Source organism: Hippocampus bargibanti, linkage group LG01, assembly GCF_051943395.1.
Source record: "Hippocampus bargibanti isolate YZ-2025 linkage group LG01, ASM5194339v1, whole genome shotgun sequence".
In the NCBI taxonomy this organism is placed as follows: Eukaryota; Metazoa; Chordata; class Actinopteri; order Syngnathiformes; family Syngnathidae; genus Hippocampus; species Hippocampus bargibanti.
In genome coordinates this window covers 26,865,048-26,885,717 of record NC_142734.1, presented here as the reverse complement: position 1 = coordinate 26,885,717, position 20,670 = coordinate 26,865,048, and the positions used below count along the sequence as shown (strand labels likewise).

General features: G+C 40.2%; 1 protein-coding gene across 1 annotated transcript; it reads right to left on the bottom strand.

Moving 5' to 3' along the window:
- Positions 1-1,420: 1,420 nt before the first annotated feature.
- Positions 1,421-19,440, bottom strand: mapk14a (mitogen-activated protein kinase 14a). Its single transcript, XM_089006431.1, has 12 exons — positions 19,060-19,440; positions 15,914-16,043; positions 12,932-12,990; positions 10,464-10,575; positions 10,355-10,384; positions 9,634-9,681; positions 9,422-9,536; positions 6,754-6,825; positions 6,294-6,373; positions 4,633-4,711; positions 4,364-4,537; positions 1,421-2,177 (listed from the first exon to the last, which is right to left on the bottom strand). The coding sequence occupies exons 1-12, from the start codon at positions 19,176-19,178 to the stop codon at positions 2,113-2,115; spliced, it is 1,083 nt and encodes a 360-aa protein (XP_088862557.1). The 5' UTR covers positions 19,179-19,440; the 3' UTR covers positions 1,421-2,112.
- Between the last annotated feature and the right edge of the window lie 1,230 nt (positions 19,441-20,670).

Sequence of the window (20,670 nt, the reverse complement as noted above, 5' to 3'; positions counted from 1 at the left end):
AAACCCTTTTTTCTATTTCTGTGCTTTGATTCCAGATGACTCCGGTTCTTTGTACTGCTTAATTCTTTAATGTGATTTAATGTGATTTACAAACACGTATAAAAATATAGCTGACATATAAAGCTGACTTTGACTTTGACTTGCATTTGGACTTTACATCAATAAAATAAAACGTACGCAATAAAATCGTACAAACCACTTTGCCCGCTTTCTGTCCGAAATAGAAGTTTTGCTCTTTTGGCTTTTCCTTGCTAAACAGTACAGCGATAAAGCATGTCGATTTTCGCCGTCTTCTCAGTAAAATGAAACGTAAATAACGAAGAGCGGAAAACAAAACCTGCACCAGAAGCAATAACAAAACCAACGCAATGTCAACAAAATAAAGCACAGCCTTCTGCTGGTCAACTATGGGATAGCAGTCATAAACAAATGTATCAGCTGCAGTTACAATTGCGATGGGGGAAATCCCAATTTACAGCAGCAACATTAGGAAAGGGTGAAGTAGAAAAACAGTGTGCAAATAAATAGAAATTATAAAACTAAATATAAGCAAACATATATAAAAAGTGTTTGAAACGAATTGTTTCACGAACCAAGATTAGTACAGTACTTGAATGATGGATAAGTAGCAACATTCTCAACAAATTGACAAGAAAAACAAGACTTGTTCATTGTACATTTTCATTGTATTTATGAAAGATATATTGTACTATCCTTGGCTTGCCATTTTATGTTGATCCTTCTTGAGCCATTGGGTCCAGAAGACGGCTCTATATAAGTCCAATGTTATGAGTTATTGTTTGTTGATTTCCTGTAACCTACACGGTTTAATCAGAAATATAATAGAAATACTGTACATCGTAAATAGCAGATGTGTATATGCGCGTACACACACACATTTTCCTTCTTTTTAAGAAAACAGAAAAAAACTAAGCTACATGGTGATTATCTTTGGATTTTCTTTTTTAATAAATTCATCATTTTTGACGTTTGCAAAAGGCCAAGCTTTTTTTCCTTTCGGCTTTTCCCTTTAGGGGTCGCCACAGCGAATCAGTGTCCTTCATCTTCAGAGGTTTGATTTGCATGTATATTTTGGCAAAGCTTTTATGTCGGTTGCCCTTCCTGACACAACCCTCTGTATTTATCCGGGCTTGGGACCAACACAATAAGACACTGGCTTGTGTCCCTTTGTGGCAAGAGAACAAGAAACTCAATGAATTTAATAAAGATTAAAAGTCTCCGAGACACAAAATGGTCATCCGCACAGCAGCATTCAAATAAAGTAAAAGTATACTCACCATTTGATGACAATAGGCCAATCTTACAATTGAAATAAGATCGTTTTACATTCAAATATTTTGTACTGTATAGCACGTGAACTTTTTTGAATGATTATATTGACACGAAAGCATACAAAAAGGATGTTTTAAAAATAGCTTTTATTTTGCTTATCAAATGACAAGTCGAAACTCTATTATACTGAAAATAGATGGGAGTTCTCATTCATAAATAAATCCTCCACAAAGTATAAATAGATCTGAAATAGCTCTTTAACACATTTCAGCGGTATTTTTTTTTTAACCACATTATGACACTCGCATAGCAGTCAATGCAAGCAAAAAAACAAGGGGGGGGGGGATAAAGGACAGGGATGCACAATTCATTGTAAATGTGGCGCAACTTTGAATTTGCAAAAATCGTCAACCTTTATAAAAATTGCTGAATCAAAAATATTGTCCGAACGTCAACGTCAACATTGCAGCTGCACGAGTGGCGGGCAGATAAATACGTATTGACTTGAGTTGACAAAATATTTGGAAGTAAACGACATGGCACATCTTTCCAGTCTAACGTTCTTCAGCATCCACGTGTCACAGCAGTGAATAAAAATTTGATTTGACCAAAAATAGAATAGATGAAAATAGAATTTGGATGATGACAAGAAGCATCATATATTAGCAGTTTGCCATTTTCCCCCGGGAGCGAGAACCATCGTGCAAGGCAGACTGGTTTGGTGGTTGGTGATTGGTGCTTGCTGCGGCGTCTGGAAAGCTTGATGGCGAATATAAAAATATTTACAATTTGTCAGCTAGGACTTCTGGGTTCCGTTCGTTACTCCATGTCATCCTCGTCGAAGATGGGGGGCTCAAAACTGCACACCTCCTCGTAGGTCAACCCTTGAAATGGTCAGAATGTGTGAGCCTCATTGCCAGTCCTCCAAGGAGCCAATCACATTTCATTCAACATTTTTAGATTCTATTCAGGGGGGCCCACGTGAAAAGTTTTGGACTAATTAATTCATTCACAAATTTATTCGGGAATTGAAAATATTTCATGCTTGGGTGCCGCTAAAGCGCTGGTCAGACCTCTGGCAATATTTTTTTTTCACTTCCACAAGGGGGGACCATTTCCCCTTTTCCATGTTAGCACTTTGTTCCAGTTTTAGCTGTTGTTAAAGGACGCCTCCGGACAAGTTGTGCCTATAATTTATAAAATCACTTTAAATGACTTCTAATTTTACAAAGGCTCGAATTTATATGGGAGGACTCCTTTAATCGATTGCAAACATTTATGCTTTCCTCTTCAGAACTATTTGAATCATATTCATCACTGGATGAGTAACAAGAAAGCATCTTCTCCGAATCTGAACTCTGTGAGGCCATTGTTTTGATTCTCGAGCAAGGCAAGACGACTTGGCGTGACGTCACAAACTGGGGGTGGGACTTTCTGAAAACCCCCAGTTTCGAGCTGATTTGTGGCAGATTTTGGACACTAAGTCATTTTTATTGGTGTTTTGCATTTGACTAAAAATATCAGCCTGCGTGTTTTGGCTATTTTAGATGCTATAAAACGTTTTTGTGATGTCAGTTAGGACCGACGTCTCCGGAAAAAAATGGTGTCGGTTGTCCTTTAAAGCGCGACATGTATTACATTGTACTTTGCACAGCCCCCCTCATTTGAAGCTCATATAAATCCAGACCCATATCATTTAGGAATTAACTTTTTTTCTGACGAAAGAAGAGAGTCTGCGGTTTCTAACGCTGTATCGAATGTTTATGTAGTCCTAAAAGTCAATATTCAGTGCAGCCTGGAATTCAAGTGACAATGACAAAAACCCTGGCATTGGAGTGGACATATTTTTGCACATCTGGCAGTGAATGAGTCAATTTATTGATTAATTCTTTGATTAATTTAGTGCCTCATTAATCAATTACTTCATTGATTAATTGAAGAAGTACAGATGACAGCTGAACAAACCTTTTCATCGATTGATTAATTGAGTAAGCATTTAATCAAGTCATTAATTAATTAGTTAAACAATGAATCAACTAGCCAATTAATTAACTGTTGAAAAAAATATTAATCAATTAATTAACTAACTAATTAGGTAATACATTAGTTATTATTTAATCGCTTAATTAACTATTTCCTCAATACAGTAAAGTCTCGTTATATCGATATCGGATATATCGATAGTCCCGGTTATATCGATACTATTTCTATGCACGCACGGAGAAAATTACATGCAAACAGGCTCGGATATATCGATAGTCCCGGTTATATCGATATTTTTTCGGACTCCCTTGAATATCGATATAACGAGACTTTACTGTAGTTAATTTGTTAATTATTCATTAATTAATTGGTGAAATAATTACTTGATTACCTAATTGCTTGATTGGTTAGTAAATATGATCAATTGATTTGCTTGATTGATTACTGAATTAAATAATAATACATTTAATTTGTAAGCGCCTTTCAAAACTCTCAAGGTCACCTTACAGCACAGGTGTCAAAGTCAAGGCCCGCGGGCCAAATCCGGCCCGACACATCATTTTTTTTTCGGCCCGCGAAAGCAAATCAAACTTGTTAAATTTCATGATGATTGCTAAAATCTGAGCCAAAATTTCATATTTTTGGATGTCAACCACAAAAAAGTCATTATTCTTGACTTCAGATTTGAAAACGAGTTATTCATTAATTTGCTGTGTGCTCTATATGTAATATTTGAAGGGATTTAAACATTCTAATGGGTTCCCCAAATTCATAACGGCCCTCGAGAGGAAACCATAACTACAATGTGGCGCGCTGCAAAAAATGACTTTGACACCCCTGCCTTACAGTCACAGGATACATTTTTCTGTGGGTGGGTTAGTTAATTTAATTGATTTGCTTGATTAATTGTTCGGTTAATTATTGCTTAGTTAATTTACAAAATAATTTGATTGATTAATTGATTATTTAATTTATTGGGTGATTTTTGTGTTTTTTTTTGCACCAAGGAGTTAGGGGGGGCAGGCTTAGGTCACCCCCAAACGCATATCATCAATGTTTCGAGCAAAGAAGACTATGACGGACATACGTTTCCACTCCTCGATCTCCAGCTCGCGGCTCTCAAAGCTCTGGTCGTACGGTTCGGCCTCGGGCTCGTCGTCGGGGTCGTGATACTGAGCGAAGTACGGGTGGGCCAGCGCCTCGGCCGCCGTGATCCGCTTGTCGGTATCCAAAACCAGCATTTTCTCCAGCAGGTCAACGGCTTCATCCCAAAAGCGAGAGAGAACGGATGTGAGCACTTTGTGTTCAGCTTTTTGGAAGCGCCCAGTTTCAAAGAGTGGTGCATGGCCAAATGACCTTGCGGATTGGCACCGATAAACACGTCGGCAAAATTCCTCTTGGGCATGTGCGCCAAGGAGCGGATGTAGTTCCTGGCCTGGAAGAAAGAATCAAAACAGTTGTATCAAAGCTTCTCACAGGTCGCAAAGTGCGCATGATGTCAAGCTTTGTGCATTTTCATGTCGGCACTCGCTTTTAATAATCTCCACACTTGATTTCTCGAGGACATGTTTTTTTTTTCCTTTGAATAATTGCGCGGTTCAGAGAGAGCCGAGCCCTGGCTAGGACACAGACAAAAAGAAGTTTTGCCATCAAATGGTTTGGCAAAATCAGAAAGAGGCTATTTCATTTGATGACAAAAGGCCAATACAGTGAGACCTCAACTTACAAACTTAATTGGTTCCCAGACAGAGTGTGTAAGGCGAAAAGTGTTTATCTAAAAAAAAAAAAATCCCATAGGAAACCATTAAAATGGGAATAATCCGTTCCCGGGTTTCCATAAAATAGTTTTTAACTAAATAAGCCTTAAAACTACACACAACATACATTATTCTATGTATAATAAATGTGCTATTGTATTGTAATGAAAGAAATACACTGCATTGTATCATAAAGTCACAAAGAGAGGCACATTACATGAGGACTGTAATTAAAGAAATAAACTGTGCTGTAAAATAAAGTTTTTTTCCAACTTCTTCGATTGCCCGAGACCGTCGCTTTGAGAGTACGGAAACACCTTTTGCAACAGACGCACCTTTAATGGCTTCTGTGTTCCGGAGAATGGGAGCAATGGTTGATTTAGCATAGCCGTGCTCGGCTGCTAAATCACACAAACGCACACCTCGTTCGTGTTTTTCAATTATCTCCTTCTTCTCAGCGACGGTGATTTTATTTTGTGTCTTCCTGGGCTGAACACGAGCCTGTGGTGTTTTTTTTTGGTCCCATCATAGTAAAATTATCAGCAAAAAGCTCCAAGTAGGCGATCGACGTGTGCATTCAATGAGAGGGGGTGTGCAAAGTAGCGCCGGCTGGAGCGCTGTTCGGTTGTGTGCTTCCGCCGAAGATCACTCCGCCAGCCGTGGTGGGTGTGTATTATGAAAATAGTGCTTGTTATAAGGTTTAATTTTCATAAATTAGAGGTTCTTAAGACAAAAAGTTTGTAAGATGAGGTGTTTGTAAGTTGAGGTCTCACTGTATTACCATTGAAATGATAAGAAAAAAACTGGACTCTTGTACTGTAAATATGTGGTGATGCAATACAGCAACATATATATATATATATATATATATATATATATATATATATATATATATCAATATACATTTCTTGATGCTTGCACTATATAGTTTTTTTATGAAACGGTTTTGCACATTTACAGTATCCATCTCAGTCTGCTGACATTTTTTACTATGCTTAGAATATCTTGTTTTTCTATCCTTTCAACCCCCCTTTTAAATTGTAAATTTCCCCATTGTGGGACGAGTAAAAGGTTTTCTCATTCTGATTCTTTTCTTGGTAGTAGCAATGATGCTAGCGCACCGTATGCAGGACCAAAACCGCAGAAATAATTTTCAGCGTATTTATGTATTCCTAATTGAATCAATTTCTTCGTCCTTCACCTTATTTTATTCTACATTTGTCGTGCAAACGGTCGAGTAACGTGTTGTCGGCAACTCACAGACTCTGAAGAGATTTTCATCAAGAGCTCAGGGCCCGGCGTTCCCACCAGCAGCATGATTAGCTTCAACTGATCAATATCTACCAGCAAGTGTTCAAGGAAGCCGCTGACAAACACAAAAAAACGGAAACAACTCCCTTTCAAAATAAAACGCTTCTTTTCCTTTCGGCTTTTCAAGGCCTTCAAGGGTCACCACAGCGAATCAGTGTGCTCCATCTTTAGAGGTTTGATTCGCATGTTTGTTTCGGCCCTTTCAAAATAAAACAACTGTCCAAATCCAAATTCCTGTCACAGGCCCATGACACCTTCCTGCGGTCAAAGTGAAACACACAAGCTAAAACCCCGACGTGCTCATCAGCTAGGGTTGAAGAAAATGGAGAACGGGTGTGCCAACTGCCCCGCCACCCTTGCTCCCTCCTGGGGGCGGGGGGGCAGTCTTGCATGTGGAGGCAAAGGATACGGTCTGTTCCCGGGAACAACGTTCGTCCTGTAAGGAGTTCCGCCATGATGCAGCCCACCGACCAAATATCCACTGCAACACGCAAACACACAAAACACAAATCTGTCAATCAAACAAGCGGGTCGCGTTGTTTTCATCACAGTTCACAATAAAAGATGGCTACGGTGTCCACGTTTACGTAACATGGTTTCACAAAACAACGAATAGCTGCAGTGATTTGCGGGCGTGATTAACGGGATCCGATTCAGGGTTGATCAACTTGTGTTCGAGCCTCAAGAATTTCGTGAAGTTGCTGCCGCGGACACGTAAAACAAGTCAAAGTGTGAATAACTCGAATAATCAATGCCGGGAGAACAATCATTTGCCATCGATGTACAGTGATACCTCGGTTTACGAACCCCTTGGCTTATGAACTTTTCGGTTTACGAACGTTAAATTTATGAAAATTTTACCTTGGCATATGAATTTTTTTCGGGATACACGGAGATGCCTTAATGAGTGATGTGTCGTTCGCGAATGAGCCAGTTCTAACAACAAAATGGCAGCCGACTGTTTTTATTCCTCTATTTCCCGCCCCAGTCTTCGGTTAAAGCCACGTGATTGGTCAAGAATGCAGCAGTGAGGGGGGGTGGGGTTTACAGATAGAGAGAGAGTGAAGCCGTTCTCCAAAAAGAAAATGGCTGCCGACTTTTTTTGCCCTCTATTCCCTGCCCCCAGTCTTTGGTTAAAGCTACGTGATTGGTCAAGAACGCAGCAGTGAGGGGAGGAGGTTTAAACATGAAAGAGACAGGCAGACAACAGTGAGAGAGTTTCAACTTTGATAGTTCAAAGGCAGAGTGTAGACTGCAAGGTTAAAATATCCCATCAATCAGGCTCCACAAACAACCCGCACAAGCCATCTTTCCACTTGATGCAAAAAGCTACCAACCCAGCTAAACAGAACACAATTGATGAGGAACTAGATAAAATTATCACAGAGAAAGCACCTACAAGTGATCATTTCTCAAGATGGTGAAAGAATACTATGTTTCTCATCAAGTGTTTAATGCTGAGGAAACCGGCCACTCCATCAAGCCATCAACGACCATCACAAAGGTAAATAAAACGACTTTATTATATAGTACAGTTTATTTCTTTAATCATAATACCATAGCCATTTATTATACATAAAATAAGGTATATATATTAACCGTAATATTAACCGTCTCCGTCCCTCGCTCACCCCTCACACCACTGCTATCCTTATCCACAGTCTTGTCACCTCCCGAATCGATTATTGCAACGCACTTCTCTTCGGTATCAACCAGAAATTTCTCCATAAACTCCAACTCGTCCAAAATTCTTCAGCCCGGATCATCACTAGAACCCCCTCCTTTCACCACATCACCCCTGTCCTCCAGCAACTCCACTGGCTGTTAAACATCGTATCGAATTCAAAATACTTCTGTTTACATTCAAAGCCATCCATAACCTTGCCCCTCCCTATCTTTCTGACCTGCTTCAAATCTCTGTTCCCTCTCGGTCCCTCAGATCTTCATCCTCCCTTCACCTCTATGTGCCCTCTGCCCGTCTCACCACGATGGGTTGCAGAGCTTTCAGCCACTCTGCTCCCAAACTCTGGAATTCTCCTCCACCCAACATCCGCAATATTGACTCCCTCCCTATTTTCAAGGCTCACCTCAAAACCCACTTGTTTAAAATTGCTTTCAATGTATAATTTTATCTGCTATTTTATTATGTATCATTTTATTTATGGTTTTATTGTTTGTGCTTTGTTTTATTGTTTTTATTGTAAAGTGTCCTTGGGTGTTTTGAAAGGCGCTTGAAATAAAATGTATTATTATTTTATTATTATATTTTGTGTAGTTTTAAGGCTTACAAAATTAGAAAGTAGAAAATTATGTTTTATGGGGACCTGGCAACGGATTATTCTCATTTTAATGGTTTCCTATGGGAAATTAATTTTTGGGATACACACTTTTCACCTTACATACTCTGTCTGGGAACCAATTAAGTTAGTAAGCCAAGGTCTCAAACTGTATTAAATACGTATTTTTTATTTTATTTATTATACAGTCAAACCTGGGTTTTCGAACGTCTCACTTCTGGACCAATTCCGTTTTCGACCAAAAATTTAGTGCCGCGTCTCATTGTGAGCGAAGCATTAGTGTTGTCCAATCAAGTTTTTTTTTACAGATATCAAATATGCTTTTAAATATTTGTATACTTTGCACTATATAAAGTTCTTTTATTAAACTTTTTTGTGCAGTTGTACATTTCAGTACATTTTCTTTTGTGCATAGAATACTTTGTTGTATCTTTTGACCCGCCCACCCTTTTCAACTTTGCTGCTGTCGATTGCAAATTTCCCCATTGTGGGACTATTCATAGGCTTTCTGATTCTGATGCAGACGTGTTTGGCTTAGATCTCCGCAAATGCTGCAAAATAGGTAAAAAAAATGCTTTAAAAAAGTTGTTTTCGAGATTTGGAGCGTAATAATTTTTTTTTACATTGATTATAATGGGAACTGTTGTTTCTGGAACGAATTATGGTCGAAAAGTGAGGTTTGATTGTATATCAATTCATGACTTTATCTTAGCAAAAAAAAAAAGACATGTGAGAGGACCATTGAAAATTCGAGAACACGGATGTCGGACGGCAGCCTACCGGTCATGTTGTAATGCATCCAGTTCAACATGATCTCGGGGGCGCGGTACCAGCGCGTGGCCACGTAGCCGGTCATCTCGTCGTTGGTGTGCCTCGCCAAGCCAAAGTCCAAAATCTGTGGTGGTGGGGGGGGGGGGGGGGGGGGGGGGGGCAGTCATTAGATACAGATTTGTGTTTGGGTTCATGGAGAGTTTTGGTACACAGAAACACACCTTCAATTCACAATCCTCATTGACGGCCAGGTTGCTGGGTTTCAGATCCTGAGAAGGCGAGGTGGATAAAACACATGGAGGTTAAGACACACCCAATTATTTTTTTATTTTTTTATTTAACCGCATGCCTGATTTGCCATCAGACTGGTTCAGTTTGTGCTTAATAAAAAAAACTAAACGTATGGTTCTGTCTTGAAGTTTGTTTCAAGACTGTCCTCCAAGCTCACGGGAGCCATACACGATATTAATTCTTTTTTCTAAGGCATCATGACTTTATGTTCTGACGTTATTGTAGCATATTTGTGTTTTCAAAATAAAATATATGTATAATTTGTACATTGTTTTTGTATGCGACAAGACTTTTGTCCAAGCAAAATCTGACCTTTCTGTCCTAATTAAATAATACAACTCAACGAATGATACAAAACTTTATTTTGGTATAATAAGCATAATCTAGAGGGCTTTGCCTATCATATAAGCCATTTCTGATTCCAATAGATAAACTACAAGTCAACTTATTATTTGTTGTTCCTACAACTTGGATAAGCGACAAGACTTTTGTCAGGGACTGTAGATACATACACACGTATGTGTGTATAATTAATTTTGTATTTATTATTTTTATATACATATTTATACACACACTGTATATCATACATCATATCGAATTAGCGTCTCAGATCAAATTAGCGACCGAGTGACTCAACGGTGTGGCACTTACTCTGTGAATGATGTCTGCCGAGTGGATGTACTGCGGAGACACAACAGAGACTTCGCTCGACTTCAGTCCACCGCTGCCCGGGATCATAAAATGACCGCGGGATACTCACCTTCAAGCCTCGGAGGATCTGATAAATGAGGAACTGTACGTGGTCGTCTGTCAGCTTTTGACATTTCACAATGTTGTTGAGGTCTGCGCCCATTAAATGAGTGACCAGATATCTGCAGATGAAACACAGATTGAAAAGGAATCCTTGGACAAACTGGAGCGTGAGGATGGATTGGTTGTTTGGCTCTGCGTGGCCTGCGATGGGTTGCCGACCGGTTCAGGGTGGCCCCCGCCTACTGCCCAATACAACAGGATAGGCACCAGCACCTTCTCGCCCCACTAGCGAGCCTTGTGAGGATAAAGCCTTCCTTTCATAACTTTGCTGCTGTGTTACTTCCGGGTAGAGTGAACGCTGGTGCGAATGGTTGCCGCTGCTCACCCGCACAAAAAAGTCCTGTGACTGTAAAGTGTCCTTGAGAGTTTTGAAAGGCGCTTATAAATTAAATGTATTATTATTATTATTTATTTTTATTATTATTATTTATTATTATTATCATCATTATTTTTATTGTTATTATTATTATTATCACTATTATTATCATTATTATTATTATTATTATTATTATTACTATAAAGCGGATTTCAAAATGCATGTTAACTGTTCTGTGAAGCGCTTTGTTACATCTGAAACCGTCGAGAAAGCCCTTTATAAAGATGGCGCCGCGAAAGTGGCTGCCTTTCCAGCAGCTCCTGCGTTTAGTTTTTCTACTTCTTTCTTTCCTTTCATAACTTTGCTGCTGTGAAATGTAAAAATCTCCACTGCGAGATGATCAGAATCAGAACATAAACACGTATGTATTGTATTCTATAAAAATAATAAAATAAAAAGAATGCGTCAGGAGAGTCAGTCAAAAGTATGTCGCGCGATAAATACATGAAAAAATAGGTAGGTATATAAATAAATAGATAGATGAATCAATTAATTAATAAATAGTTAACTAATAAATGAGAAATCATCATCATCTTATACGTAAACAGAACTCTCAGAGCTGTCAGTGAATGAGCTTGGGGTAGGCAAGTGCTGTAAATATGTTTAATTAAAGACACAAAGCCTTAGATTCATACGGTAGATGAATTTGTTGCGCGGCGCAACACTTGGCTGTGCCGGATTGGAAATTGAGGCCATTTCCAGAGGTCCCCGTCACCTATAGAAAGCGATCCTGCGAGAGGCCTCGCCCCGGCGGGCTATTCTTAGAGCTTGCAAAAGAGAGCCTAACACTCTTGTATGCCCATATAACTGTTAGCAGTGTAGTATACGGGTGTCTTTGTGGCATGCGTGGCTTACAATGTCCTCAGGATCAACACCGCAAAAGGAATTATCAGCTATTTGTATGGTTTTTATTTCTTTTTATCTTCTTATTTTCTTTTTTATCTTTCACTCCCACCCCAACCCCATCCCTCTTCAATTGCTGCTGTGGACTGCAAATTTCCCCATTGCGGGACGAATAAAGGTATTCTGATTCTGATTCTGATTCTGAACAATGTGCTGAAAAAGAGCGCAGTTTCACCTGGATTATTAATGGCAATGACAAGCCTTCATTCAATTCAAATACCAAGTTACCTAGATTCCACCGCGTATAGCTATATTTTACGCTTTAAGACTGAATATTCCGGAAGTCTTATTTATCTGTGCTGATGGCGAAATTAGAAGGAACTAATATAATAAAATAACGCGATGGTGAATCCTTGTGTGTGGCACCGAGCATCTATTTGATATTCACTGACAAAAATTGTAAGGAATTAATCAACCTGTTTCCACGGAGCTTTCCACGGAGCTTTGTCACCCTCTTCTGCCTCTTTTCGGTGCTACATCCCTCCCCCCAGATGACACACATTCGGTGCTACATTTCCCCCCTCAAAATGGTACGGAATAAATTCTTTAATCGATTGCAAACATGTATGCTTTACTCTTCAGAACTATTTGAATCATATTCATAACTGGATGAGTAACAAGAAAGCATATTCTTCGAATCTGAAGTCATTGTTTTGATTCTCGAGCAAGGCAAGATGTCTTGCAGTGACACCACGAACATGGGGGCGGGACCTTATGGAACTGGCCACTTCCGGTTTCAAATTGAAGTACTTTTTAGACACTTTAAGTCATTGTTATTGGTGTTTTGCATTTGACTAAAAATATCATACTGCATGTTTTGGGTATTTTAGTGACGTCGGTTGTCCTTTAAACTTGACTTAAATTTCATTTGGAGGATCAACATTTTACACTCACCATGGGCAGAACACATACTTTGTTTTGTCCTCTTTGGTCCCATTTTCAAATTTATCCCCGTTAGATTCGATTCAGCTTTATCTGTCTCACATTACAGAAATTTACATTGTATTTTGCTCGTTTTAGCTCACAATAAGTCCTCTCAGAAGACAACATGCTCTGACTCCAAAGCAAAAGAGACGTGTCATTGAGACAGATAGCAACTGGTATTAATGATGAAGGGGGAAGAATGAACAGCTTACACATCCGTGAACTTCTTCAGTGAAGTGGCGGGGCTGAAAACATCCAGGAGGCCAATCACCTGCAAATACATGCGTCCAACTACATCAATAACAGAAGGCAAACAGAAAGCAATGCAGGTATTAGGTCACAAAATCGGACTCCAATTTATCAGGTTTACATGATAAAATGTGAAGTGTTAAAAGTTTCATTTTGATTTTTTTTTTTTGGGGGGGGCATCTGTTGACATGCTAGCACAAGGGTGTCAATGTCATTTTTTGCCATGGGCCACATTGCAGTTCCAGTTTCCTCTCGAGGGCTGTTCAGAATTTGGGTAAGCCATTAGAATGTTTCATCCCCTGCACACACAGAGCGCACAACAATTTAAAGGACACCCGACACCATTTTTTTGTTTCCTAACTGACATCAGAAAAACGTTTTACAGCATCTAAAATACCCAAAACACACAGGCTGATATTTTTAGTCAAATGCAAAACACCAATAAAAATGACTTCAATTGTCCAAAATCTGCCACAAATCAGCTTGAAACTGGGGATTTTCAGGAAGTCCCGCCCCCAGTTCGTGACGTCACGACAAGTCGTCTTGCCTTGCTCAAGAAACAAAACAATGGGCTCACAGAGTTTCAGATTCGGAGAAGATGCTTTCTTGTTACTCATCCAGTTATGAATATGATTCAAATATTTCTGAAGAGGAAAGCATAAATGTTTGCATTGGAGTCCTCCCAATTCAATTCGAGCAGTCAATTACAGCAATGTAGTGTCCCAGAAAATAGCACAAGATGGCGCCCAAGCTCCGTTGGAAATGGGCTGATTTGTCTGCTGGGAATTTGTGTCAGCTAATATCAAATAGTAGTCTTGGTGCAACACACAACGAGTCACCATCGGGTTATTTGTTTTTTTCCGTCTAATTTCGCCATCAACACGGTTCAACACGAAGTTTTCAGACCAAACAAAGTACCGAAAAATGCATTGTGTGTCGCTTTCTCGGTCAGTGGCGTTCTAAATGTGACGTCACGTAGGGGATCGTCATCAACGCGAAAACAAGACTTCCTGAATATTCAGTGCTAGTCTTAAAGTACAACCGACATCTCCGGACAAGTTGTGTCCATTATTTGTAAAATGGCTTCAAATGACTTCTACTGAGCGTATTGTACAAAGATTTAACCGCATATAGCTATATTTTACGTTTTAAGACTAGCGCTGGAAATTCCGGAAGTCTTGTTTTTGAGTTGGTGACGAGTCCGTACGTGACGTCACTGAAGGAACGCCCCTGACTGAAAAAAAGGACACATTGTAGCAGTCCTTCCATCACGTCAATGCATTTTGCTGTGCTTGTTTGGTCTGAAAACGTCCTGTTGCACCAAAAACAGCCAGAAGAGGGCGACCAAGCTCCATATAAGGAATTCATCAGCCTGTGGAAACAGGCTGATTAATTGCTCACAGGGAGCTTGGTCGCCATTTTCTGCCTTTTTTCTGGGACGCTACATTGCAGTCCAGATGCCTCAAAATGACACGGGAGGACTTCTTTAATCAATTGCAAACATGTATGCTTTCCTCTTCAGAACCATTTGAATCATATTCATAACTGGATGAGTAACAAGAAAGCGTATTCTCCGAATCTGAAGCCATTGTTTTGATTCTCGAGCAAGGCAAGACGTATTGTGGTGACACCACGAACAAGGTGGCTTGTGAAACTGGCCACTTCCGGGTTCAATTTTTTGCAGTTTCAGCACACTTTAAGTCATTTTAATTGGTGTTTTGCATTTGACTAAAGATATCATACTGCGTGTTTTGGGTATTTTAGATGCTATAAAACGTTTTTCTGATGTCACTTAGGAAACAAAAAAGTGATAAAACGTAAAATATAGCTATATGTGGTGGAATCTTTGTAAAATACGTTCAGTAGAAGTCATTTGAAGTGATTTTTACAAATTATGGACACAACTTGTCCGGAGGCATCCTTTAATGAATAACTTTTAAAATTTGAAGTCCAAAATAATGACTGCTATTGTAGTTCACAAGGGACCATTTGAAATTTTGGTTGGGACTTGGTTGGGACGTCATGGTACTTGACTTGCTTGAATTGCTTTCGCGGGCCGAATAAAATGAGGCGGTGGGCCAGATTTGGCTCCCGGGCCTTGACTTTGTGCACCTGTATGCTCGCACTTCCCACCAGAATTCCAATCAAAGAAACATGGCGTTAGGCAGAGAAATTAGGTGGGAGGAGGTCAAAATCTTTTGGGCAAGTGTGCTCGATGACATGCTTCTTGAGGCGTACGAGAAATGAAATGACAGGTGCGATCATAACATGATCAAACAAGTATGAAAAAAAGTAGCTGCCATTCGCTCGACTTGAAAGAACTGTTGCGGATTTGCATATTCCGACAAGTGTCAAAACAATCAAGCAATTGTTATTCTATCATGAAAGACATTCGTATCTCATTCACTGCCATTCCCAAATGTATTCGGGAATTGAAAATATGAGCACCATTCCCGAATTTGTTTGGGTTTTGATTTCTCACCCTTGGGCGCCGATAAAGCACTGGTCATAGCCTCTGGAAGTTTTTTCTTTTCTACAAGGGGCACTATTTCCCTTTTTTCCATATTAGCGCTTTATTCCAGCCTCAGCTGTTGTTGCAGCGCTATATAAACCAATATGTATGTATTGTATTGTTTTCGTACAGCCGCCTCCATTTCAAGCTCAGATAACTCCAGACCCATATAATTTAGGAATTACCTCTTTTTTTGATGAGTCTAAGGTTTCTAACACTGTATTGAATGTTGATGCAGTCCTAAAGCTCGATACTCTGTGGGTCCTGCAATTTGAGTGATAATGACAAAAACCCTGGCACTAGAGTGGACACATTTTTGCACATCGTCAGGCAGTGAATGACTTAAAATTAGACATGTGCGCGTGTCAATGAAGGTTCACGTTGTGTCGCTGTACTTGTTCTTACGCTCAAATATGAATCGATCGCTACTCACGTTTTCATGCTTCATGTGCTTCAACAGGCGGAGCTCCCTGTAGGTGCGCTTGGCGTGGACGATTGACTGAAAGGGTCTGGAGAGCTTTTTGACAGCCAATTTTAGGCCGCTCTTCACGTCGTAAGCAGAACTGTCAGAAGAAGACAAACAATTGGTGCGCTGAACCTTGTCAATCGTTTCCAGAAGGCACAGCAGGGGGTGAGGGGATGGGGGTGCAAGATCAGCAGGAAACGTCAGGTCACTTTCTCCACACTAAAAACTTCACAGCTTTCCGCCAGATTGTATGAAACTACATTGCACATGAATAAATGCAATCATAATAATGAGGGCTGTCATTGCATTTTCATTAATTGAGGAGAAAATGATCAATTCATTGTTTTCGTTTTGAAAACCTCTGAATGGAATAGTAGTTCACAGTCAATTTCGGCTTTGGCCATCTTGTGGAGTTTGCATCTCCTCCCCATGCTTATGTCCATTCGTATCATATCTATCTCGCCTCCATGATGATTTTTTTTTCATTAAAAAAACAAAACCTTTGTATGTGATCTGTGATTCTGCCCTCTAGTGAATGATCATGCCCCTACACAGGAAGCTCAAGTTTTGTTTTGGTCATTTCCAATGGTTGCTCCCAGCGTATCATGCTCTTGGGTTTTTCAGGAAAATCATTGCTAATTTTTGGGATGTTACGGTGAGAATAACAATAAAGGACAACCGATACCATTTTTGAGTTCCTAACTGACATCAGAAAAACGTTTGATAGCATCTAAAATACCCAAAACACACAAGCTGATATTTTTAGTCAAATGTAAAACACCAATAAAAATGACTTAAAAACTACTTCAAATTGAAGTGGCCAGTTTCAGAAGGTCCCGCCCTCTTGTTCGTGATGTCACGCCAAGACATCTTGCCTTGCTCGAGAATCAAAACAATGGCTTCAGATTCTGAGAAAATGCTTTCTTGTTACTCATCCAATTATGAATATGAGTCAAATAGTTCTGAAGAGGAAAGCATAAATGTTTGCAATCGATTAAAGAAGTTATTCCATGTCATTTTGAGACATCTGGACAGAAATGTAGCACCCAGAAAATGCAGAAGATGGTGCCCAAGCTCAGTTGGAAATGGGATGATTTGTCTGCTGGGAATTTGTGTCAGCGAATATCAAATAGTTGTCTTGGTGCAACACACAACGATTCACCATCGCGTTATTTATGTGTTTTCCTTCTAATTTCGCCATCAACACGAACTTTTCAGACCAAACGAAGTACAGCAAAATGCATTGTGTGTCCTTTCTCGGTCAGGGGCGTTCCTTCCGTGACGTGACGTCAGGAATCGTCACCAACTCAAAAACAAGACTTCCTGAATATTCAGCGCGAGTCTTAAAACGTAAAATATAGCTATATGCAGTGGAATCTTTGTAAAATACGCTCAGTAGAAATCATTTGAAGCGATTTTACAAATTATGGACACAACTTGTCCGGAGGCGTCGGTTGTCCTTTAAAAATGACAACAATGTCAAATCTTGGGGGCGGGGGGTGTAAACACGTCTTGACTTGAAATATCCAACAAGGCTCAGCCAAACTCATCACAATGTTCATTGTAGAAGTGGGATAAAAAGTCTTCAAATGTCAGAAATCTGCCAATTGGCGGAAAATTCTCATCCCTGTTCAAATGAACCAAAACACATGCTCAACTCATTTTCTGCCATTCACGAATTTACTTGGGAATTGAAAATCTGCCATAGAAGGCCATTCCCGAGTTTTTTCGGGATTAGCTTTTTTTTTTTCGCTGGAGAGTGAAGATTTGGTCCCGATCTATCTTGTGTGTGAATTTCAGAACTGTAAGTAATGCATTTCCGTCTCATGAGGGGGCAACAGTTGCGCTTTCATCCCAAAAAATGCAGCATCCAATCGCCACATAAAGAATACGGAGGAGGCAGGTCTTCCTGTAGCTGTTTTAATGGAGACGCCAGCAGCGATCATGGCGAAGCGTGTTCGTCATGATTATAAGCAGCGTACGCTGACACAATATTGGACTGGCAGCTACAACACTGAGGGTGATCTGTCGGGTGACTCGGAGCCAGAGCCGGATTCCTCCGATGAGTGGCTGTCATGAAGCTCTGTGAGCTTCTGAGATGCAGAAACACGCCAGACTACCCACCCCAAAGTACAGGTGCGCATTCACGTGTGTTAGTTTTATTTTGTTTGCAAGGTGAATCCCTTCTGCAATAATCTGTTATAGTTCAGATGTTCAAAAAGCCCAGTTCATCGACTTATGTTCCGTTACGTTCATCCTGTGAGATCACAAGCGCACGTGATGTGACTGTTAATGTCTCAAGCGCATTGTCGATGCTTTTTTTCCCTTTTTGATGGTGTGAGATGAAAACGGTATTGTAAGATGATGACGTTAGTAAATATTGTGACAGAGCTTGGTCCAAGTGGAGTATTCCCCCCCAACACCCACTGAGAGTGCTAAAAGGCAGATGGAGAAGCATCAGCTGCTATCGATATCGATACTATTTCTATGCACGCACGGAGAAAATTACATGCAAACAGGGTCGGATATATCGATAGTCCCGGTTATATCGCTATTTTTTCGGACTCCCTTGAATATCGATATAACGAGACTTTACTGGAATTGCTGTTCTATGCAAAGAAACCCCCCTGCCCCCGACATCACGAAATTTGCCCCCCTTTGCAAAAAAACGCTTGGACACCCCTGCCATACACTGACGTCCAACCCGTCGTCCATTACTTGTCAATACCCTTCGTGTTCATGTCCACAATATAATTTTAATTCAAGTTATTTCTTTCGGCTGAATGCCAATTTGAATGCATTTGGGAGCACTTAATGGGGGGGTGGCACCACAGCGTCCGTGAGTCGGGCTACGTGACGCTAGTGGATGTCAACGAAACAGCCTTCTACGTTCTAATTAGGACTACGTCAACGTTTGTTGAGGGGGTGTATGTATGCAAGCATGGTCGGCGTTTCCAAACGAATAAAATCATTAAAGCTAAAAGTTTTCTGATTATTAATGCTAACAAGCTTTAGCACGACGAACCTAGGCCTCGTTGGAATGAATGGGCGGCTGAGGGGTGGGGGTTGGAAAAAGTTGGGTGGTATACTGAAAGCAGCATAAAGTTGTTTACCAAACGGATCCGTACGCGCCAGAGCCGACCGGGGACAAGTTCTGATAGCGCTCCGGAACTTCCCATATGGCTTTGTTGACTTCCTGGAGGTAAAACTTGGGATTCTCTTTCTGCGACATTACTGCCGACCACCGGACTGCCAAGTCGACTTCACTTTTCGTCTCGTCTGCAGCCGGACTTCAACTTCCCCAAAAGTTACGAAACCGCGATCGAAGCGGCCTTTCTTTGTTTCCTCCTTGAACGCGCGACAACTTGAAAGTTCGCCTTGTCCTCTTGCGAAATGTTGCAAAATCCCAGTTTGCTTGCACGCACGGTCCTAATAACGTTCACGTTGTTTTCGACGCCTCCCGACGCAACAGTGTCCCACTTTGCTACTTGCGTCAAAGCTCGCGAGAACAAACGCAGGGCCGAATGTGACCGAGACTTGCGCTGCATTCAAGTATCACCGATTGTGGGAGATTGAAATAACCTCAGCGAGGTGATCGACGATTTGAAATAGTTCTGTGACACTGCTTGAAATTCAAATCACAGATGTGACTTTAATCTTTGTCATTTAAATAAATAGGAAAACAATGCATCTATCCCAAAGCCACAAAAATATCAAAACCATGACACCAAAAATGCTTTCTAAAAGGTACTGTGTACTCAGTAGTATTGGGAATAAATATCCAAAACACGCTGTATGATATTTTTAGTCAAATGCAAAACATCAATAAAAATGACTTAAAGTGTCCAAAAACTACTTCAAATTGAACCCGGAAGTGCCCAGTTTCAGAAGGTCCCGCCCCCTTGTTCGTGGTGTCACCCCAACACGTCTTGCCTTGCTGGAGAAACAAAACAATGGCTTCAGATTCGGAAAAGATGCTTTCTTGTTACTCATCCAGTTATGAATATGATTCAAATAGTTCTGAAGAGGAAAGCATACATGTTTGCAATCGAATAAAAAATGTATTCCCGTCATTTTGATGCATCTGGAGAGAAATGTCGTGACAAACTCTTTAGCACTCACAGTACCCAAAAAAGGCAGAAGTGGGCGACAAAGCTCCGTGTAAATTGTCTCCTGGGACGTTTTGTAAGCGAACATCAAATACACTGTATAAGTCTAGGCGCAACACACGATTCACCATTGCATTATTTATGTGTTTTCCTTCTAATTTCGCCATCAACACGAAGTTTTCAGACCAAACAAAGTACCGCAAAATGCATTGAGGTGATGCAAAGTATGTCCTTTCTCGGTGAGGGGCGTTCCTTCAGTGACGTAGGGTGAGGACTCGTCACCAACTCAAAAACAAGACTTCCGGAATATTCAGTCTTAAAACATAAAATACGTATACGCGGTGGATTCTTTGTAAAACTTGGTAACTTGTCCGGAGACGTCAGTTGTCCTTTAAATTAATTTACCATAAAAAATAATGTAAATTTATTTTTAAAACGAGTTATGAATGGAAAAAAATAGATACATCATATCAAATGTTTTTATTTTATACGACTTTATTGAAATATTTGTCTTATATTGTTGTCTTCCTCTAAATCACAGGTGTCAAACTCCGGTTAGAGGGCCAAGGCACTCCATGTTTACTAAGTCTCCCTGTTGCAACGCATCTGATTCAA

What these genes read in the sequence shown, in the direction of transcription:
- mapk14a (XM_089006431.1), bottom strand. Translation starts at nt 19,178, where the DNA reads ATGTCGCAGAAAGAGAATCCCAAGTTTTACCTCCAGGAAGTCAACAAA. An exon ending in GTTGTTCCCGGGAACAGACC is followed by an intron (nt 6,374 to 6,753) that starts GTATCCTTTGCC and finishes ACTTGCTGGTAG; the next exon opens with ATATTGATCAGTTGAAGCTA. An exon ending in TGAAAATCTCTTCAGAGTCT is followed by an intron (nt 4,712 to 6,293) that starts GTGAGTTGCCGA and finishes TCTTTCTTCCAG; the next exon opens with GCCAGGAACTACATCCGCTC.